Source organism: Nesoenas mayeri, assembly GCF_963082525.1.
Source record: "Nesoenas mayeri genome assembly, chromosome: 17".
Classification (NCBI taxonomy): Eukaryota; Metazoa; Chordata; class Aves; order Columbiformes; family Columbidae; genus Nesoenas; species Nesoenas mayeri.
In genome coordinates this window covers 13034107-13056606 of record NC_137565.1, presented here as the reverse complement: position 1 = coordinate 13056606, position 22500 = coordinate 13034107, and the positions used below count along the sequence as shown (strand labels likewise).

The window sequence follows — 22500 nt, the reverse complement described above, 5'->3', positions numbered from 1 at the left end:
GATACCAAACGGATTTATACTCTGCCTGCTCCACAATAAAGCCACGCGCCAATGCACTGAAATACTCTCAGCACCCTTTTCTTTTAAAGATGCAGGCCCACAAGGGTAATCAGGCAGGTCCTCTTCTTAATTACTTGAGGATGGAAATTTCTCCCAGGGGATTTTGTTTCATTACCAGGAGTGGGGGCAGCACAGAAGACGCCGCGGTGCAGGATGAACCACGGTGCCCGTCTGAACACAGCCGAGCAGCGAAGCTCCGTCATCCCAGGGGACGCTGCTCTCTGCTCACGTTCAAGAACCACAAACCACACCCGGATGATACACAAGGACTTCCATGGAGAATTCGGAGCCTAACGAGACTATACAGTGGACGAAAGATCGGTCATGGGCTGCCGATCGCACCCTGGGCTGCATCCCCAGCCCCATGGGCAGTAGGTTTTGGGGGATCCTGCCCCTCTGCCCCATTCTGGTGAGACCCCCCTGCAGTGCTGGTCCAGCTCTGGGTCCTCAGCACAGGACACACATGGAGCTGCTGGAGAGGGGCCAGAGGAGCCACAGGAATGACCCGAGGCTGGAACAGCTCTGCTGGGGACAGGTGAGAGAGCTGGGCTGTTCAGCTGAGAAGAGAAGCTCCGGGGAGACCTTAGTGTGGCTTTTCTGGACTTAAAAGGGGCCCATAAGAAAGATGGAGACAGACTTTTCAGCAAGGGCCTGTAGTGATAGGACAAGGGGTGATGGTTTTAAACTGGGAAAAGGGAGATTTAGATTAGAATTAAGGAAGAAATTGTTGCCCTGAGGGTGGTGAGAGCCTGGCCCAGGTTGGCCAGAGAGGTGGTGGCTGAACCATCCCTGGAGACATCCCAGGCCAGGCTGGACGGGGCTCTGAGCAACCTGAGCTGGTGCAGATGTCCCTGCTCATGGCAGGGGGGGCACTGGGGAGCTGGGGAGGGCCCTCCAACCCAAACCATCTGTGATTCTCTCTGCATTAGATCAAGCTCTCCGATCCTTCAGTGACCCCGGCAGCTCAACCAGCACCCCACCATGTTTCCCCCCAGCCCAGGGCCAGGAGCTCCACGTCTCACCACAACAGCCAAAGGCTCTTGTGCCACCACCACGTCCCCAGCATCACCCACATCGGCCAGCAGCCCCGGCCCCACCTCAGCACCAGTTTCCAGCCCCATGAAGCTCCATTGCGGGGTCCCCTGAGCCCCAGCAGCTCATCCTCGCTCACACCTGGTGCTGGATTTCTCAGTCATCATTATCCCATCCTCAACGCGGGAACACTGGGAATATCTAACGCAGAGCAGCCCCAGCACTGGCTTACAGAAACGCGTCTGCACAAGCGCTTCATGGCACATATCCCGACACACTGAGATTCTGCGCACCCTTTGTTCAGGATAATGGGGGGTATAAAGCGAATTTTCTGCCTTCACTTTTATGAGTGAGAAATTCCAAAATGCACTCGAAAGCAGGTGTTATGTTGAGGCCAAAAGCTCACACGCCTGCAGTCAGAGGATGTAAGCGTGGGCGCCAAACCCCTTGGGGTTGTTACTCCCCCTTCATTCAGGAAAGAAGAGGTTTTATGGCGACCCAATTCCAGGGTTGGAAGGCCCAGGAGAAGGCAGGCGCTGCCTCGGGGCTGATCCCACATTCGGCACCATCCCCTTCAGCATCGCGCGCTGGGCCAGCACAGCCCTCCCACAGCACGAGCTCCACGGGACAAACAGCTCCCATCATCTCCTTCCTCTTTTTCCCTTCACCAAACCTACCGAACCGCAAACAAAACCCAAACAAGCATATGGCAAGCGTTGAGATTTCTGCAAAAAGACACGATTTATTTCTATTTAAAGGGCGATTAATCTGCAGCTGGCTGCAGTCGGGATGGGCACGGATTAGCAAGGATGAGGTTTAAGGGGAAAAGCTGCGATCCTCACCGGCCGCAGGGACGGTGCAGCTCGGCACATCACCCGAATATTCCCCATGAGCCATCCAGCAGCTTCCAACACCAACGAGCCTCCAACGCTGCACGAGCAAGGATTTATTTTTAACTGAAAACCGCTCCTATAAATAGACAGATGCATTAAGTGAGTAACTCTAGATTCCCACTCCTTTCCCCAGCGCTTTGCCACCTCGGCTTGGCCGCGACGCCCCCAGCGCAGGGTGAGCCTCTGCAAGACACTTCTGCCCCGCATCATTTACAACCACACCGTGTCTCTCCAGGCTTCACAAAGAGAACGAAACCCTTCCAGGGGGCTCAGGAGATGCTCACACACGCCCTGCGGTGCAGGACACGGCACCACGCTCGCCATGTGCCGTGAAGGTCCAACGCAGATCTCACCGTTGTGCCAACGCCGGGTCAGAGGCGCCGTCGTGGAACAGCGAGTCTCGGAGAATTCACTGCTGGCCAAGCAGATTGAATAGATGGTCGGGTCAAGAAAACCAACAACGCCCTGAAAACACCCAGGATTCCCCCCGCGTCTTCTCTGAAATAAAAGCGCAGGCGAGATGGTCGAACAGCACCATTCGGCTTGTCCACAGGCAATCTCTTCCAAATATATAATACACCTGAGCAGAGTGCCTGGGTATAGGGCCCGTTTTCCTAAGAAAACAGTGTGTGAAGCGTGTAGAAATGCACACAGACTTGCAAACGCCTTTGCCGCTAACAGCAGAACCACAGTGAATGGCGCAGACTGCCCTGGGTCCCTTCATCGTGTTCCCCAAAGAGGAGACGTTCTGTTTGCACAGCGCTCCCACAAACGGGCCTGCTGCTCCGAGGAAAAGGGGACTCCAAAAGCAATCTATGCAGGCACATCATCTGCAGGATTGCCTTTATAACACATTCAGAATGGGCTTTCAGAACACACTTGTGACGCACGTGCACAGGGCGGGTTTTCTGCCAGGAAACCCCAGCAGCAGGCAGGAGGAAGAAGAAAAACCAACCTCCAAGCAGTCATGCAGAGATCAGCAAGATACGGTCTGGCAAAGGGATTTTGTGTTGGGTTTTAATGAACAAAGATTAAAAAATAAATTTTAAATTGAAAAAAAAAGGTATCAGTAAGCATCTCCGTTCCTGCCACCGCGCCGCACTATCTGCTCGCACCCTGGGGACGCCGGGGGTGGCCGCGGCTGATAAGGGCACCGGCCCGGTAAACACGGGAGGTGCCGGGTGGGCGAGCGGCTTCCCCGCTGCCCAGGGAGAGCGGCAGCGTGTTCCGGACTTTATGTCACAGAAACCGCTGCTGGAGCTGCGAGTCTTACACTAGAGGCTGTGTTTGTGTGCTGGGTTTGGACACCGCATCTGTGGGGCATTGGGAAGGAGTTTGCAAAGCACTGGGGAAGAGTCTGCTTATATATGAACTGTTTATACATATATATATGTGTGTGTGTGTATACATAAATATATATATGTATACAGACATATAAATAAACCATTCGGTAGGGCAAGAGCCATTCTCCATGCTGGCATGACCATACGGCCGCATGCGGGTCTCTGCTCTGACCAGCACCGCTGCAGCCTCCCAGAACGGGTTTTCATAGAATCACAGAATCATTGCAGTTGGAAAAGACCCTCAGGATAATCGAGTCCAACCATAACCCACCCCTGGCACTGCCCCATGTCCTGAGAACCTCATGTCTGTCTGTCCAGCCCTCCAGGGATGGTGACTCCAGCAGCAACATCACTGGGGACAGTAACACCGTCACAGAATCCCAGAGTGTCAGGGGTTGAAGGGCCCTGGAAAGCTCATCCAGTGCAATCCCCCCATGGAGCAGGAACACCCAGATGAGGTTACACAGGAAGGTGTCCAGGCGGGTTGGAATGTCTGCACAGAAGGAGACTCCACAACCCCCCTGGGCAGCCTGGGCCAGGCTCTGACACCCTCACCCCAACAAGTTTCTTCTCATATTTAAGTGGAACCTCCTGTGTTCCAGTTTGCACCCATTGCCCCTTGTCCTGTCACTGGTTGTCACCAGCAGAGCCTGGCTCCATCCTCCTGACACTGCCCCTTTCCATATTGATCCCTAGCAATGAGTCCCCCCTCAGTGTCCTCTTGTCCAGCTCCAGAGCCCCAGCTCCCTCAGCCTTTCCTCATACGGGAGATGCTCCACTCCCTTCAGCATCTTGGTGGCTGCGCTGGACTCTCTGCAGTAGTTCCCTGTCCTGCTGGAACTGAGGGGCCACAGCTGGACACAAGATTCCAGGTGTGGTCTCCCCAGGGCAGAGCAGAGGGGCAGGAGAACCTCTCTGACCTACTGACCACTCCCTTCTAACCCACCCCAGGTACCATTGGCTTCCTGGCCACAAGGGCCCAGCGCTGGCTCATGGTCACCCTGCTGTCCCCAGGACCCCCAGGCACAAGGACAAAAAGCCCCCAGGGAAAACAGAGTCTCCTGCAGCACGGGTGCACCCTCGGCACTCCCTCACCTCTATTTTGAACACCCTGGGTTTCCTGCCATTCAGGCTCTTCTCTCTTTGCCCAGATGTAGCTCCCGAAGACAAAACCCCAGCTCAGGGTACGCGGTGACTCCAAACACAGCAGAGCGGGAGCAGAGCCCGGGCTCACAGCTGGAGCTCAGCGATCCAGAACCGCCTTACAAACCCTGTTTGCCTCTTCTAAAAGCACCAGAGGAAGTAGGCCAGTTTACTGCTTTCTTTACTTCCCAAGCAAAAATGCTAAAGACCCAGAGGGGAAGAATCCCACCAAGCTTTGCGGGCAGCACGGCTGCCAAGTCTATTGCACCAATTCCAAGTTTATGGAAGGTCTGGTCCAAACCCCATCATCTCCGCAGAGGTTAATATAAACCCAGACCTGGGCGATGCACCATTTACATGCTTGGCAACTCATTTATAAGCAAGAGCGACCAACAAATGACAATACACAAGGTTAATTTGACAAATGCTCTTACTGCACAAGGCGGCTGAAATAAATGAGCGGAGCAGATCAGAGCCTCCAGCAGCGCTGCTGCTTTTTACAGCCTCTGCTTTTCAGCCTTGCTTGGTCCTTCACCCCAGGGAACTGCATTCAGTGATCAGAATAAAGATCAGCCCTAAACAGCTCAGGTTGATAAATACATCGTCTTTTTTTCAGACCAGAGAGTTTGGGGGTGTTTGCTTTGAGCACAAGCCTTACCCAGCCCTTCTGAGATCAAGCACAGACAGAAGAATTTGCTTCCAAGAATTCGAGCAGCTCTCTTTATGCAATTTACCATCAGCATTCATGTTTCGAGGCCCAGATAAATTGTCTTCAGAGACACCACATAAATTACAGCCTGTGACCTCGAACGTTGCTTTAAAGTCATCGCGCTTCTGACTTTTCGCCAGTTTTGGAACAACGCTACAACTACAGCGCAGAACTTCTTTCTGTACAGAACATTGATATGTAGGTACAACGGCTGCATGGGGCACAGCTGTATTTTTTCCTCTATTTTAAGGCCTGGGCACAAGAAGACAAAGCTAAAACTTCATATTTAAAACGCGATCTAACTGTCATTTCTCAGCCCTTGACTGTGAGGTCCTGAGTTCAGCAACCACTTTACTACAGGTTTACAGACTGTGCGGCGTGAGGCTGGTGTCCAGCTGTGCCCAGATGTGCACAGCGCTCCATCCCATTGCGTTTCCTCACCAAACACAACGAGCAGCTGCTTCTGCTCCAGATAAATATGAACATCAGTGAGAGCAGGAACCTCCTGCAACCACCCCGAAACCTCCCTCCATGACTAAACAGATGTTCTACAAGCAGCACATCCCGTTCCGGCTGCAGGGCCCGTTCCGCACGGCCCCGCAGGGCCAGCTCGCGGGGCTGCGGGCATGGAACTGCTCCCCAGGTCTGGGGAAGAGGGGAACATCGACTTGAAAACCAAAAGAGGCTCTTATATGTGTCTACAAATACCTCCACAATTTCCATTACCTATGAAAACATCAGGTTACCTTCCAAGGACACACTCCTAAGAAGTTCTCAGGCCAGTGAAGGGTAATTTGTTCCAGAAGAAATGACGAAACAGAGAGAGGCAAATGCAAGCAGGAGCTTAAAATATCCCTGCAATGTAAGAGCATGGGGCAGTGTGGCACAATGTGAGATCTTTCCCGCTCCTTACAACACTACCCGAAACACAAGCAATTCTGGCAGCTGGCTTTTGAGCCACTGAACATGCCAAGAGCTTATTTTAAAATAGAAATCGAGTTAAGTGCTTACTGGGCCGTGACTGGGACACATCTCTTGGACCAAATCCTGCGGATGCCCCGGTGACCTTGGCCAGCACGTCTGGACAGACCTGGCGCATCCCAGCGGCTTCACCTGCGAGACCCAACACGGGCGTTCCAGCCCTGGCGCCTCCAGACCCCCGAACACTGACCTGTGGTCACCATCAGAGATGGTTTATTTATATATATCTGATTTATGTATATACGTGATAGAATCGATTTATATTGTATCGCATGCATACTGCATCACATCATATATATTGTATTATTAGTAATATAGAAACATAGAGTCGCAGAATCATTTTGGTTGGAAAAGACCCTCAAGATCATGGAGTCCAACCATAACCCACCCCTGGCACTGCCCCATGTCCTGAGAACCTCATGTCCGTCTGTCCAGCCCTCCAGGGATGGTGACTCCAGCACTGCCCTGGGCAGCCTGTTCCAATGCCCCACAGCCCTTTGGGGAAGAAATTGTTCCCACATCCAACCTCAACCTCCCCTGGCACAATTATTACTGCCTTATTACATTATATTAGTTGTATTATTACATGTAATTTCGATTGCATCATATAATTTGTGACAAAATTCTAAAATAACAAGCAAGCACTGGGCAAAATTGTGTTACTGTATTTATCTTCTCAGAGGAAGTGAAGACAGACAGACAGACTGTTCGGGTAGTACGGACACCACATTCCGTCCAGCCTGCATGCAGGAATAACCAACCATACAAAGCACCTATAGGTGCTTTCAGAAATTTATCCTGGGACCTGAGTCACGATAACAGCCCTGGGCTCAGTGTGCAGAGGCGACTGGTTTTCTGCAAAGATCTCATGGGTGTTGCCGTGGGGCACCAGGAACACAAGAGTTAAACGTGTGGCCCAGAGGGAAAGCAAAGCCAGTGACCTTCACATGGGACAGCGCTCACCAAGACAAGGACCAGTTACAGCTTGAAGCGAATTTCCCAACTGCTCAAACCCGACTTCAGTGTTCGTTCAGTGCGCTGTGTTGCAAGAAAACTTCCGTGGCGCAATAAGATGCTTGGAGACTATAATGGAGAAATATTCACAGCATCCCAGGCTGGTTGTGCTGCAGGAGCTCTGCAGATCCCAGCCCAGCCCTGCTCACGCAGGGTCACAGAGCAGATCACACAGGTGGGTCCAGGGGGTTTGAATGTCTCAGAGCAGGAGACTCCACACCCGCTCTGGGCAGCCTGGGCCAGGCTCTGGCACCTCCCAGCAAACAAGTTTCTGCTCATGTTCACATGGAGCCTCCTGTGTTTCAGTCTGTGCCCGTTGCCCCTCACCCTGGCGCTGGGCACCACTGAGCAGAGTCTGGTCCATCCTCTGACACCCACCCTGAGATATTGATCCATTGATCAGACCCCTCTCAGCTTCTCCTCTCCAGCTCAGCAGCCCCAGCTCTCTCAGTGTCTCCTCATCACAAAGATGCTCCAGACCCCTCAGCATCTTTGTGTCCCTGCGCTGGACTCTCTCCAGTAATTCCTTGTCCTTCTTGAACTGAGGAGCCCAGAACTGGACCCAGACTGCAGATGTGGCCTCCCCAGGGCAGAGCAGAGGGGGAGGAACCTCCCTTGACCTGCTGGTCACACACGCCTCACACACCCCAGGTACCATTGGTTTCTTGCCCACGTGGCACATTGGTGACTCCTGGTCACCGTGTTGTCCACCAGAGCTCCCAAGCTCCATTCCAGCAGTCTGGCACAGTGCAGACCTGCCCTCTGTCCCACCAGCCCGTGCTCGCGGTCACAGCCCAGCTGGGGTCTGTGCCCAGGACACCCTCTCCAGCAGCCCCCCCAGCACAGCTTCCAGCCTCGACAGCAGCAGCAGCGTCTACCCAAAGTCACCACCTTTCATTTCTGCAGCCGCTTTGGGCAGCCAAGGCACCTCCACAGAAACCCACTGTACATTTACCATGAACAAACGGTTAACGAGCAAACACACATTTTGCTCAACCAAGCACTTTGCGGGGCCGGGTGACCCCAGCCCACCCAGCACCCCGGCTCTGCAGGCTTTTGCCGGCAGGTCACACAGCCCCACTGCAGGTCCTGGGCTTCATAACCGGCATTAAAACCAACCCCAAGGGCTCGTGTCCAGCAGCTCCCGCAAAGGGACAGGGCTGGGAACAGTTTATTTTTAGCTCTCAGCAGCATTCATTTCCATAGCAGACGCATCAAGCACCTTCTCTAAACGCCGCCCCCTCTGTCCCGCTCACTATATCAAAATTAGGCTGCTTGAGACAGAACAAGGAGATTTCTGTTTGCTAATCGGGAAATTAAAACCGGACCAACAGAAGTAAAACCAAGAGAAGCAGAAAGGTATTTGCTGTGTGCCTTACCAGCGACAGCACCGATACCCGCTCCCAGCGGGGTGCAGCATGCACAGAGTTACACCTTGGAAAATAAACACCGTAAGTGCAGCTCAGCACCACAAGGAAGCCAGTTCTGAAGGCCATTTTTATTTCGTCATTCCGTAAGGAGTGCGGGAAGAACAGCAGGTTTAAGCCTTCAATTTGTTTTTTTCCCAGAGGAAAGCAGCGCTGCTGTAACGGGAGCAGAAGCAGGACATGCAGGAAAGCTTGCCATGGTCTCACACCGACGTCTTGAGGATTACGCACCAGTGAAAAAGCACTAAACTGCTCTTTTCCCAAGACCACAACCTGGATCACATCATCTCCACGTTTGCTTAGGACTAAACTAAGCCGTTGGGACTACAACACTTGGACATGGCAGCAGCTTCTCTCTACAGAGACCTGTCGGAGCAGAAACACGACTCTTGGTGCTGTATTAAAGAGAGAAAAACTGCACTTCAATAATAGAATCACGGAATCGTTTTGGCTGGAAAAGCCCCTCAAGATCATCAGTTCAACCGTAACCCACCCCTGTCCCTGCCCCATGTCCTGAGAACCTCATGTCCGTCTGTCCAGCCCTCCAGGGATGGTGACTCCAGCACTGCCCTGGGCAGCCTGTTTCAATGCCCCACAGCCCTTTGGGGAAGAAATTGTTCCCCACATCCAACCTCAACCTCATGGGCCTTCACTGATTTCAATTACAGGAGTGCACTGCAACCAGACAGTGATTTCAAGCATTTCTGCTGGGTTTCCATCCCCCAGGTTACAAACTCAGCCTCCACACGTCACCACCACGGTGTTGACTTTGGTTTTGTCTCGTACAAAGCCAACAAAACTCCCCACATTTTCTCCCATTAGCAAGTACAGTAAAAACATTTAAGGTGAAATACAGCTTTGCAACACCCAGCAAAGCCCCAAAGCCCCCTGCTTGATCCCACACGTACAGGTTTGGGTCTTGCATGTTATCCTGTTCTCCTTCCATCTGATGAGGATACACTCAGCACACAGGGGAAAAAGGCAGCGGTTCCAGACACCCTGCAAGCCAAATGTCAACTCCTTCCCATGCAACTCTCGTATATCCTCTGAATGCTCCAAGAGGGGGTTTTGTGGCTTTCCCTAAAGCCATTTTCCCTGGGGAACCTCTGCTGATGTGGCAGCAGGAGGGACGCACGAGCTCACCCGGCAACGTCCCCTCCATCAAACCTTCTGCACATCTGGGGCTCCAGTCCCAGCACAACAACGTGGGACCTGGAGCTCCGCACGTCCTGCTGCCAACCCCGGACAAGGGACCGAGCCCAGGCTGGGCCAGCACAGTCTGACCCACAAAGCCTTATCCCACAGTCCCGTCTGGCTAAGGGAACACACACACTTACAGGCGTTGCTGCTGGCAGCGCGTGGTTCACGGGAACACGCGTCCCAGGGGTTAGGAACACTTGGTTGGTTGTACATACAATCAACAGCTCAGGCAAACCAGCAGTCCCACAAATAAATCACAACTTGGAAATTAAAAATATACCCAAAGGTAAGAGTAGGGTTTACTTGCATGACACATGGGACAAAGGGATTGCAAGATTTAATTCCTTTACAAGGCAAATGAAAAACAACAGAAATATGCAAAGAATGGTGTGTTGAAGGCGAGACAAAATGGAATTCCCTCCATACCTGTGACGATGCCCTGATTCGGGGGAACGCCTGCTATGATTAGGAGCCAGCTTACTGCTGGCATTTCAGGCAGTTCCTTGGCAAACCCTTCCTAAAACTACAGGAATGCAAATCTTCACCACAGGAACACCATGGAGCAAGTTCACAACGAGATTAAAACCCAACTACGTTACAGATTATGTCGTTCTTACTCCCATTACAACCGCCCAGCCGTACCCTGTGAAAACAGGGGCAGAGCAGCGACATCAGGCAGGAAAACTCCCCATCACGCTCAGAATTTCACTGCAAATGCATCAGCACCTCCCTGCACCAGCATCCCGGCTGGTACCAGCACCGGTGTGGCCAGCAGGCCCAGGGCAGTGACCGTCCCTGTGCTGGGACTGGGGAGGCCAAACCGCCAACCCTGGGGCAGTTCTGGGCCCCTCAGGCCAAGAAAGGGCTTGAGGTGCTGGAGCGAGTGGAGAGAAGGGAACGGAGCTGGTGAGGGGCTGGAGCACAAGTGTGATGGAGCGGCTGAGGGACCTGGGGGTTCAGCTGGAGAACAGGAGCTGAGGGGAGACCTTCTGATCTCTGAACTGCCTGAAAGGAGCTTGGAGCCAGGGGGGTCGGGCTCTGCTCCCCAGGAACAAGCGCCAGGAGCAGAGGAAACGGCCTCAAGTTGCGCCAGGGGAGGTTGAGGTTGGATGTGGGAACAATTTCTTCCCCAAAGGGCTGTGGGGCATTGGAACAGGCTGCCCAGGGCAGTGCTGGAGTCACCATCCCTGGAGGGTTGGACAGACGGACATGAGGTTCTTAGGACATGGGGCAGGGACAGGGGTGGGTTATGGTTCGACTCCATGATCCTGAGGGTCTTTTCCAAGCAAAATGGTTCTACGATTCTGTGATTTTTCCCCAAATCTCTCCATGCCTCGTACGCTGACAGCAGAATGGGACCCTCACAATCATTAAGCCGGTTACAGGTACCATGCACTTAGAAATCAAATGTGAAAATCCTGATGAAATCAGCTCTGTTCCCACGGCACACGCTTTATGCCGCCCCTAAAGCAGGAGATGACAGGTAATACATTAACATCCTCCACATGGAGAACATGGTCACGGGCAGCCAGAGAGATATTTCATTACTGCACGGTAAAGGCAGCTTAGGGCTGCAGATTTGAGGTAAATTCAATCTCATCCTGTAATTACAGACCTTATCTGTGCCGAGATACAGCTGCATCACCCAAAGGTCCTTAAGAGAGAATCCAGGGCTCGATGCCCACAGGAGGAAAACCCGGCTTGTTCCAGGGCTAAGGACAACCTAGACCTCTGCACGTCAACTTCCAGATTTAAAAGTCAGCTCCCAAGGAGTTGCATCCATAGGTTTTCCCCTGCAAAGCACAATTCTTTGCTGCTTTTCTCACGGGTCAAAGAAAGGGGCAGAGGCAGCTGCCTCAGCCGGGGCACACTCGGATTTACCTACATGAAAACCCCGATTCCCAGGGGAACAGCTCCGGGGCAGCGTCTCAGCTGGGGCGGCCCAGGCACTGCAGACAAAACAGGGCAGAAAACATGAACGTCTGTCAGCTCCTGCAGCAACCTCACTCTAAAGGGGTCAGACACCCAACCAAGTCTTTCCCTCTCCAAGCATCACAGCAAAACGCTATATTTATTGTTAGCTTTAAAAAATAGAACCATAAGCACGGTTTAATCACGCCATAAATTTCAGGCACACGTTTGTATTGGTGTGCCAGTCCCCAGGCGGTCTCAACACCAGGCAGAAGTCCCTCCCTCAATTTAGGGGCCAACTTATAAATTTAGAGAACAAAACCATACTGATTCTCTTTTCTTAAAGCAGTGCAGCCACAAGCAGCGCAGGAATCGAGCGCTGGATGAGCACCGGCAGCTTTTACAAAGCCAAATGCTCAGTATGATTAAAAAACCAACGTGAGAACCAGCAGAGAGCACATGGTGAGGCTGTTGTTTGAACTGTGCTGGAAGCACCAGCGTCCCAATCCCCCACCAAAGCGGCTTTTCAGATTCTAAGCGGCTCCTGCTCCTTTCCAGCACGAGGCCCAGAGGAGCCCCAGCCCGGCGGGGACATCGCTGTGCCCGTCCCTCCCATCATCCCAAGACCTGGACAGGCTGGGGAGCTGGGCAGGGGTCCTTTTCTCTAAGGCACTTTGCAGGCGCTCTGCCCCAGCCTGCAGCGTTCATGGGGTTGTTGTGACCCAAGCGCAGGACCCGGCACTTGGTCTTGTTGAACCTCAGATAATTGGTCTCAGCCCAACAATCCAGCTGCTCCAGATCCCTCTGTGTGGCCCTCTAGCCAGATACCCCAGGGCAGGGCTTGTGCTCAACTCTGCTGAACACCCAAAGGTTCCCGTTCAGGGCTTGTGCTCAACTCCGCTGAACACCCAAAGGTTCCCGTTCAGGGCTTGCACTCAACTCCGCTGAACACCCAAAGGTTCCCGTTCAGGGCTTGCACTCAACTCCGCTGAACACCCGAAGGTTCCCGTTGTCCCGTTTCTCCAGCCCGCCATGGTCCCTCTGACACCCAGAGCAACCCCGCTGCTCCGCAGGCTGGCTGCCAGCGCACCCACCCATTAATAAAGACATTATAAAGCAAATACTGGGATTAATGCGGTGTAATCTTATCATGTCTACAAATAAATAAATCTAATTATACATCCAAACACTACACACAAATATCAAGCTGCACAGGCACCTTTCGTACCACTGCAAAATTACATTTGGTTTGAACACTCTGTCCTCCTGCTTATAAAAATGACATTCCAGGAGAGACTCAAAGCCAGGGAGCTGCAGCAGCCTCCCCAGCACAGACCACAGAGACCCAGCTGACACCAAAGGAAAACTGCGTGGAGAAAATAAAGCATTAGTTTCACCACGTTATAAACCTGTGGTAGTTTCTGCTCCGCAGGCTCTGCTGGAAACACCCCAGTGGCAGCTCAGGAAGTATAAATGGTGAATAAAGAGCATCCAGCGTCGGTCACAGCAACACACACACTCGGGAATAGCAAAGCTTGGAGGTCTTGGTCTTTTAAATATACAGGATGGGGCTTCTGCAGCACACGGCGCCATAGCCGGTCACCCCGTCCAGATGCCTCCGAAAAGGACTTCAAACCCAAACTTCAGGCTGAAACTCCACTTCACGAACTCTTACCAAGCGGCAGGCACAGGCGGCACCCCTGCTGCACATCGTCTCCATGTTTATAAGAGAAAAAGGTGCTTATTTAATCACGTAATCCCCACTCTTGCAGAGTCCATCTGGAGATAAGGGGCGCACCTCAGTCCATTTGGGAGCCAAATACACCCAAACTCGCCCCCATCTTCTGAACCAGGACTGCGTGTTTTTCACGTTTCCAAGAGCCGTCACTCCTGACAGCTGCAGAAGACCTGGAAAAAAGAAGTTTGTGGAACCACCCCTGTGCATTTCACAGAAAAAGAGAAAAAAAATCATGAAGATTCACAGAGATGGTGGATTAGTTGCCATGGATATTTTCTGCTGTGACAAAGACACTAATTCTGCGTTCGGAGGAGTGACAGGCACAAAGCACCGAGTCAGCACCGCATGGCTGAAAAGGCGGCGGCACCTACAGCCCCTTGTCACCCAACAGCACAGGGAACAGCCTGAGGAAATGAAACAAGGAACATGGATCACAGAATCCCAGAGTGTCAGGGGTTGAAGGGACCTGGAAAGCTCATCCAGTGCAATCCCCCCATGGAGCAGGAACACCCAGATGAGGTTACACAGGAAGGTGTCCAGGCGAGTTGGAATGTCTGCACAGAAGGAGACTCCACAACCCCCCTGGGCAGCCTGGGCCAGGCTCTGACACCCTCACCCCCAACAAGTTTCTTCTCACCTTTCACTGGAACCTCCTGTGTTCCAGTTTGCACCCATTGCCCCTTGTCCTGTCCCTGGTTGTCACCAGCAGAGCCTGGCTCCATCCTCCTGACACTGCCCCTTTCCATATTGATCCCCAGGAATGAGTCCCCCCTCAGTGTCCTCTTGTCCAGCTCCAGAGCCCCAGCTCCCTCAGCCTTTCCTCACACGGGAGATGCTCCACTCCCTTCAGCATCTTGGTGGCTGCGCTGGACTCTCTCCAGCAGTTCCCTGTCCTGCTGGAACTGAGGGGTCACAACTGGACACAAGATTCCAGGTGTGGTCTCCCCAGGGCAGAGCAGAGGGGCAGGAGAACCTCTCTGACCTACTGACCACCCCCTTCTAACCCACCCCAGGTCCCATTGGCTTCCTGGCCACAAGGGCACGCACGTCCCAGCGGCTGAAGCCGATGTCTTCCCAAAGGAGCAGACCCAGGGGTGCTCCTGCAACCCCCCATTATCGCATCCGAAACCTACGCCATGGAAAGAAGCAGTTTGCTGCTTTTTAAAGATCACGCAGCTGCAGTGGTTGAGTTTCCACAACAAGCAGCACAGCTAAAGTAAGAAGACCACATGCATATAGCAGCAATGCTTAGGCAGTAGATAGAACAAACAACCTTTTCCTGCTCTGTTCCTTATGAAGTGCTTAGCAGAAACCTGCTCCAGCTCTTAATAACAGATTAAGAATCACTGCTTTGTGTTAAAGACGGAAAAGAGAAAGGCACACGCTCCCCAGCACCACGTTTATCTTCACATGCACTGCAGAAGCTGCTTTAAGCTGCTGCGTGTGCCCAGACAGCGCTCGCCGTCTAGAAAGATTTGGAGAATTAAGATTATTTTTAGGGGACGCAGGACCTCCCCCTGAGTCACTGCGGGGACGTACATCAACCTGGTCATGATTCCGAAGCAGAAATCGGTGCGAAGGGAAGGGCTGGGGGTGCGGGGCCGGCGCCTCGTGCCACAGCTCGTCACACACCGGGGCAAAGCAGCCAGAGCCGCTGACACAGCAGAAATGTGTGAACTGCACGACATAACCCGCCAGTAGCAGCGGAGAAATGTCACAGAGCTATGAGCAACATCATCTGGTGACAGCGGGAGGCCGGCAGGATCGAGAGCAACGACCCACGCTGCAGCCCCGGGCTCGCAAAGGGGAAGGGAACCGTGTGAGCGCCTGGAACGGGACCAGGGAGGAAATCTGCTCTGCTCTTTTCCCAGGGCTGCCCCCGGTACCCAGCTTTGCATCTGCAGTTCTGGAGCCGATCCGCGGAGCCTCGTGCCCGTGAGTCAGCATACAGCCGCTTCAGCCGCGTATCCTCCGGCTTCCCCTGCGCCTGCCGAGACACAGGAATCCTGAGCCATTCATTATTAAACAAGCTTTCTGATCAAAACCAAACAGAGGCTGATGCAAAGCGCAGAAAGATCCCTGCCAAGGTGCCATAGGAACGATTAGAAGAATTGAAGGGCTTCATGAAGACCTGAGGGGACATTTAACACCTTCAGCCAGCTCAGGTTTTGAAGCACTATCCTATTTAGCGGACAAATCTGCCAGGCGAGCCGCCCGCCCTCCAGATCGCAGGCTGGGACTGCTCACATTTCAGGGTGACGACCCGAGTTGCCGGCCGTCAGCACCACATCTGATGAGACCCACAAGAAGCGACGGGCTCTGATATCACCGCGTACTTAAGTTACCTAAAACGACCTGGCCATGTTACCTAACTACAATGTAATTTATATATAAGCACAAAACAATACAGAGAAGAAACTCCACAGCCCAGCTTGCTGCAACATAAAAATCAATGCGCAGATAGTGACAGCCCGGGTCATTCAGAAGGGAGTTACAGTGCTCTAAACGCTGCATGTTGCACTGATTGAAAACGTCTCCTCGGAAAGAAATGGGGCAGGTGAAAAGGGACATCACATGGAAAAACACGGCAGGTCCCTCACATGGCTTCTGGCAAGGAAGATCAGCTCCTTCAGCACCAACTCGCTGTGGGGACACAGGATGACAGACCACGCAGGCACAAATTCACACCTGTAACTGGAGCAAAAGAAGTCAGAACTGAATCCGTGTGACCTGGAGAAAGTGAGACGCAGGAGCTGCAGCCACAGGCAGGTGACGCCGGTCACCTCTGCGTGCCCGGACCAGAGGAGACGCCGTACGGCCGCTCGACCTGCTCAGCACCAGGCCCATACACACACTTCATACCTGCAAACAGCTCCAGAAACTACAACTGCCATGTGAGCGACCCTACCTGAAATTTCACCGTGCAACAGCAACACAAGCTGCACAAAGCCAGAACACACCACCCCCTGAAAATTCAGTTCTGTGCAAGACAAACCAGTTACTTCTGCTACAGTTCCATCAAATGAAGCATTTGGGCCAACGCACTTAAGACTACACGGGTATAAACAAAGTTCATAGCTCTCGTTGGCGGTCTGCAATCAGCAAATGGAACGAGGAAGAATTCTACAACTGAAGGAAGAGATACAAAAATCCTGGTCCAGCGCTAGTAATCAAGCTGTGACGAAAACAAGCATAAGGCCTGGGGTCTGTGTCAAGCTCTCCTGCACTGTTAGCAGCGGTTTGGGGTCTGCTGAGCCCGACCCTCCCACCCCAGCACTGAACTGGGAGCAGAGCAATCAAACCTGCATCAAGCAGCGCAGTGAGGAGCATCCCCAGTCTCAAACTGTGGCAGCTCTCGAGTGTTTTTCCAACGTGCCGAGCCGTGACAGAGCCGTGTGAGCACCGTGTCCCCCGTGACACAGCGCAGGAGACGAGCTGACTCAAAAACAGGCAAACGATGAACAATGATCAACAGCAAAGCGCCATATGGATAAAGGGAGTGCTGTGTGAAAACAAGATGACTGGGAACACAAGTCATTAAAGTGATGTTTAAAAACAAGCAGCTGAAAGTCACCATGCGGTTGCAGGGCTGTCCTCGAAACCTGCGTGTTCCCACAGCCCAAGGGTGACAAAGAGCCAAGGACATCCAGCTACTCCTGTGTCTGCGGAGGGACAAGCTGTTATTAAATCATAGAATCATTTCGGTTGGAAGAGACTCTCAGGATCATCAAGTCCAACCATAACTCAATTCTGGCACTAACGCATGTCCCTAAGTACCTTGTCTAAATGCCCTTTAAACCCCTCCAGGGATGGTGACTCCAGCACTGCCCTGGGCAGCCTGTTCCAATGCCCCACAGCCCTTTGGGGAAGAAATTGTTCCCCACATCCAACCTCAACCTCCCCTGGCACAACTTGAGGTCAAATCATTCTTGGACCAGCTCTCTCTCCTCACTTTATGAGGTACAAGCTGAATATAAGGAAACATTCTCCTCCGAGGCTGGTCCAGCACTGAATAGGGGCCAGAGAAGCTGCGTCATCTCATAGAATCACAGAATGTCCTGGGTTGGAAGGACCCACACGGATCATCGGTTCCAGGTCCTGTCCCTGCACAGGACACCCCACAGGTCACCCCATGTGTCTGAGGACGTTGTCCAGTCTCTTGTTGAACACTGTCAGGTTGGGGCCGTGACACCTCCCTGGGGAGCCTGTTCAGTGTCCAGCACCTCTGGGTGAAGAACCTTTTCCTCATGTCCCACTGACCCTCCCCTGGCACATCTCCTGCCATTCCCTGGGCTCTGTCACTGTCACAGAGAGAAGAGCTCACCCTGGCCCCTCCTGCTCCCCCGCTAAGGAAGCTGTAGACCATGATGAGATCTCCCCTCAGTCTCCTGTTCTCCAAGGTGAACAAACTCAGTGACTGCAGCTGCTGCTCATACAGCTTCATCTCCTTCCCCTCATACCTCAGAGATACTCAAACCTCAGCAGCTCAAGGTCCTGAGCAACCTCACTGGGTGCTCGACCAGAGGTCCCAGGGCCCTAAACTCCTCCACAGCTCTAATACCAGCCCCGGTTTTCAAGCTCCTGTCTGAATTTACCACCTCATTTTCCAGCTGGAGCCTCAGTGCAAGAATCCCAGAATCCCAGAGTGTCAGGGGTTGAAGTGCCCTGGAAAGCTCATCCAGTGCAATCCCCCCATGGAGCAGGAACACCCAGATGAGGTTACACAGGAAGGTGTCCAGGCGGGTTGGAATGTCCCCCTGCCCCTTTCCATCTTGATCCCATGAATGAGTCCCCCCTCAGTGTCCTCTTGTCCAGCTCCAGAGCCCCAGCTCCCTCAGCCTTTCCTCACACGGGAGATGCTCCACTCCCTGCAGCATCTTGGTGGCTGCGCTGGACTCTCTCCAGCAGTTCCCTGTCCTGCTGGAACTGAGGGGCCACAACTGGACACAAGATTCCAGGTGTGGTCTCCCCAGGGCAGAGCAGAGGGGCAGGAGAACCTCTCTGACCTACTGACCACCCCCTTCTAACCCACCCCAGGTCCCATTGGCTTCCTGGCGACAAGAAGCAGGATAAAGCCCCTCGGGGTTGTATTCAGGGCTTTACAGAGCTAACAGAGAATTAACGGCTGGATGTACAGAGCCAGTGAAGAACGCTGCTCTGGGAAAGGCTTTTCCATGGCAGGGGCTGCCCACCCTGCACCCCAGCAGGACAGGGCAGCTGGCGCAGACCCAGCGCTGCGGGTTCTCACCACAAAGAGCCCCGTGCCTCACAGCCAGGACCAAATCGCACACAGTGTGAAGCGCTTTTCCCTTCTCCACCTGTCACCGCTTTAGCGACTGCGTCCTGCGAGCACACAAAGTTCTGCCAATGGCTCTTCAGACACCCACCCCATATATATAACAGGCCACGGACCAACCCTGCAGAGCGGAGAGCGCGGAACTCGAGCTCTTCTCAACACAAGAAACCTGCCTGGAGAACACAACACACTGCTACAGCACCGGTCACGAGAGGCAAAGCCCATCTTTAGTTAATTAATACTTACTTGAAGATCCTCTCTAATCTCCTTGAAAACACTTACCTGTTCAAGGTGATTAGATTCTCCTGTAGAGATACGCTAATTATAGATAATGATAAATCTCTCCATGGCAGCCTGCCAGAGGAGTTTAGAAAGAGAGTTTTGATCACTAGCGAGCCAAGCAGACTCGCTGTGCCCTGCTCAAACAGCTTCCAACACCGGCATCACCTTTGGGCTGCAGATCTCCACGTCAGCCAAAGTAAAAACTAGAAATAACCTAAGAGGGACAGCCAAGCATCATTAAAATGGTCCAATTATCTCTCTGTGCAACCCCTGGAAGTTCCTAAATCCACAGGCCTCCCTGCAGAGGAAACCTTCAGCAATCTCTCAGCTGATACAGTTTCCCAGAGGCTCAGAGCAGGGAACACGACCCAAAAGCACACGTCGTGCAGGGAAGCATCACCAGCAGGAATGCTTGATGTCTTCAGAAATGTTGGAAAGGCACAGGAGGCTTTTAAATACACCATTGGGGAAGAATACTCTAATGAGAAGCTTTAACTCAGCAAACTGTCCCTGGGAAATCAACCTGGCGGAAAAGGGGCGTCGCATGTGGGTGTCCCGGGACCCCCGCGTGGCTCCGCACCCACCACGGGCCATCCCAACCGGAGCTCCCACCGGGCCACGGAACATCATAAGAGCTCCGCTCTACAAACAAAACACCCACCCACAATCACCACCCAGCAATGCGACGGGCTTTTTGAAAAGTGAGCTAAACAGCGAGCAGCAGGATGAAACCAAAAAGCTTCAATGTGGAACTAAATCAATACACACAAAGAGGCCACTTGGGTGTCCCGGTGCAGTTTTTCCTATTAAGATGACAGCTGGTTCACAAGCGAAATGAAGTTTCTATCAGGCTAAATCATTCCGGCTGCATGGCAGTGAAACCACCTCCCAAACCCAAGTTACAAAGGCATCAAAAGCCATGGAGCGCACAGCAATTCACCTGCAAGGGCACCGTTTAACCTGCAAAGCAGCAGGGACGCAGAAAGAAAATTCTGGCATGCACCTTCGGAGCTGGGATGGGAGCGAGCCCCCGCAGAAACAGAGACACGAGGCTCACAGGACTGCAAGACCCCTTTACAGAGGTTATTTCTTATGGTGTCTGTGTAGAAAAGACCCAACAGCCCAGTTGCCCGTAGAAGGGGTCATGGAAAACGCACCACTCGATACCCAGAGCTCCAGCGCTCCCGTCAATTAGCCAGAAGTCATATTAACTTAAAAACGCCGTTTTACCTGGATTCTCCCATAGAACGCTCTGCCAGCAGCAAGTTGAGCCGACAATGGATGGGGCGGCACGGCCGCTATTTCAGAGCGTCGGTTTGGATGAGTACGTCGGGTTATTCTCCATTTATGAAAAGCCCTCCCACGTGTTCTGTGCTTTACTTCTGTACTCCTGACCCACAATCAAACTAACTCAGCCCTCGTCGAGCCCGGCGATGAAAAGAAGATGGGGCAGTTGGGGGTGACTAAAGCAGCCCTGCCAAAAACGCACACGCCCCTTCGGCACCGCTGTTCCCAGGCAGCCGCTGCAGGTCTGAAAGCCCCACAAAGTAACGCACTTTCAACCCGTTCACATGCCGCTCGGAATAATTTCTTTGGGTGCTTCTGTTTGTTGTTTCAGCCTAAAAGAGATCAAACTGTCTTAAAATAAACCTAGTTACTCCGATCTAAAATAATGGAAGAAAACCACTTGTTTGCGCATGACAGACTTGGCACCGACACAGGAAAAATATTCTGACACGGTTACAAGTGGAGCATTGAACTTCAACAACCTTTTCAAGCCACGTAGCTCTGCTGGTGCAGATCTGGACTGACGAGCATGAGCGTTCCAGAAAGGATCAGTAAATTACCTGAATTTTTGACAGGTAGACATATTCTTGGGAATGTTTTCAATGGAGCATTTTTGTTTGAGTTTTCAGCGGGTTTTTTTAAACAACTCCACACAGATAAAGATATGAGTGAACTGCTGAGCTGTGAGCTGCTGTGATCAACCCCAGGACCTGGCTGCAGATCCCTCTGTAGAGCTGGAGGATTTATAGGATATGAACACCCGGCAAGGCAGCAGAAGCTGAGGGATCTGCCTCAGGGGAAACCAGAGGATGAACTTTGTGTCAGCTTTTGTGCAGCCTTGATGGAGAAATCCACGCTCGCGGGGTTTGGTACGTTAAATACGTGTTGTTTTATAAAGCTCTAACACTCAGGATCGCCTTCACGTTCTGAAATACAGCCAATATTTACCGCACAATTCTCAAGGTGACGGGGCACTTGTCATCCGAGCGACAACAATAAACACTACCCTTCCTAAAGGATAAAAGCGCCAACATGCTACAACACCCATGTTTATATTGTTACCGCTCAGCTGATACAAGGCACACAAGAAGACAGCATCAGATCGTTGTCATCACCGCTCGCCGTGTCCGGTCCCCTCCCCGCTGAAACTGCAGCCTGTCTGGGTCAAAACCACCGCGCTCGGCAGCAGGAAAAGGGCTTTCGCGGCCCCGGTAAGGGCTGAACTTCTTCCCTCTCCCCGGACACGACCGCACCAGCCGCATCTCCCGGGAACGGGCAACGTGTCCAGCCCCCGGTCCCCTGCCCGACAAAGAAAAAGCAGCAGAAGCCGGTTACAAAAACAAATCGATTTTCGGCGAGAAAGGGCCGGCGGTGCTGTCAGGGGCTGCGGAACCGGGCAGCGGGAGCTGCCGCAGGGCCGGGCTGGAGGGGGCGCCCCGCAGGGCGCGAACGCATCGAACCCCGAGTGCCGCTGTCAAACAGGGGCGGGGGGAACAGATGAACCCCAAACTCAGCCAAAGGAAGAGGTTTTCGTTCCGCAAAGCGCTCCCCGCCGGGTCAGCCCCCGCCACCGGCCGCACCTGCCCGGGCCCGGCGGTACCGGCATCGGTACCGGCCCGTCCCCCCGGCTCCCCTCGCCGGTACCTGTAGTAGCTGAGCAGCCCATTGCTGAGCACGAACCAGCGGCGCTGGTAGCCCTTCAGGTAGTTGGTCCACTTGAAGAGCCAGCCCTTGTACGTGTCGGAGCCCGGGGCGGCGGGCGGCCCCCCCGCCGCTCCCCCGCCGCCCCGGCCCCCCGGCTCCCCGCTCATGGCCGGCAGCTCGTGGCAGGCCAAGCAGGGGACGGCGCTCAGCAGAGACACCAGCCCGCGGGTGCTGCCGTTGCCGCCGCCGCCGCACAGCGCGGCCGCTTTCCCCATAGACCCCGCGGCGCGGCCCGTTCCGCCGGCTGCTCCCGCCGGGACCGCGGGGGGCGGGACGTGACCACGTGACGAGGGGGCGGGAAGAGCAGGGGGGGAGGCACGTGAGGCGGCGGCGCGGCGCGGGCGCCCCCTGGCGGCGGGGCGGGAACAGCCCGTGCCCCCCCTCGCTCCCGCCATTTTGGCCCCCGCCGCCATTTCGCGGCCCCGCAGCCGCCGTGGCCTCAGTGCGCTGACACTTCATGTACAGCCGGTTACTGAATCA

At 53.5% G+C, this 22500-nt stretch overlaps 1 protein-coding gene across 2 annotated transcripts in view; it reads right to left on the bottom strand.

Annotated features, from left to right (window-relative positions):
* The window catches only part of OSBP2 (oxysterol binding protein 2), a 130797-nt gene extending 108528 nt beyond the window's left edge, over positions 1 to 22269 (bottom strand). The window contains exons 1-2 of one of the 2 annotated variants that reach the window (XM_080355096.1): positions 21961 to 22269; positions 13539 to 13621 (exon numbers count right to left, since the gene is read on the bottom strand). In XM_080355096.1, the coding sequence (XP_080211222.1) occupies positions 13539 to 13621; positions 21961 to 22235 (358 nt within the window). In that variant the 5' untranslated portion in view covers positions 22236 to 22269. The remainder of the gene's footprint in view (positions 1 to 13538; positions 13622 to 21960) is intronic. The other variant, XM_080355095.1, reaches the window with a different exon arrangement.
* Positions 22270 to 22500: the final 231 nt, after the last annotated feature.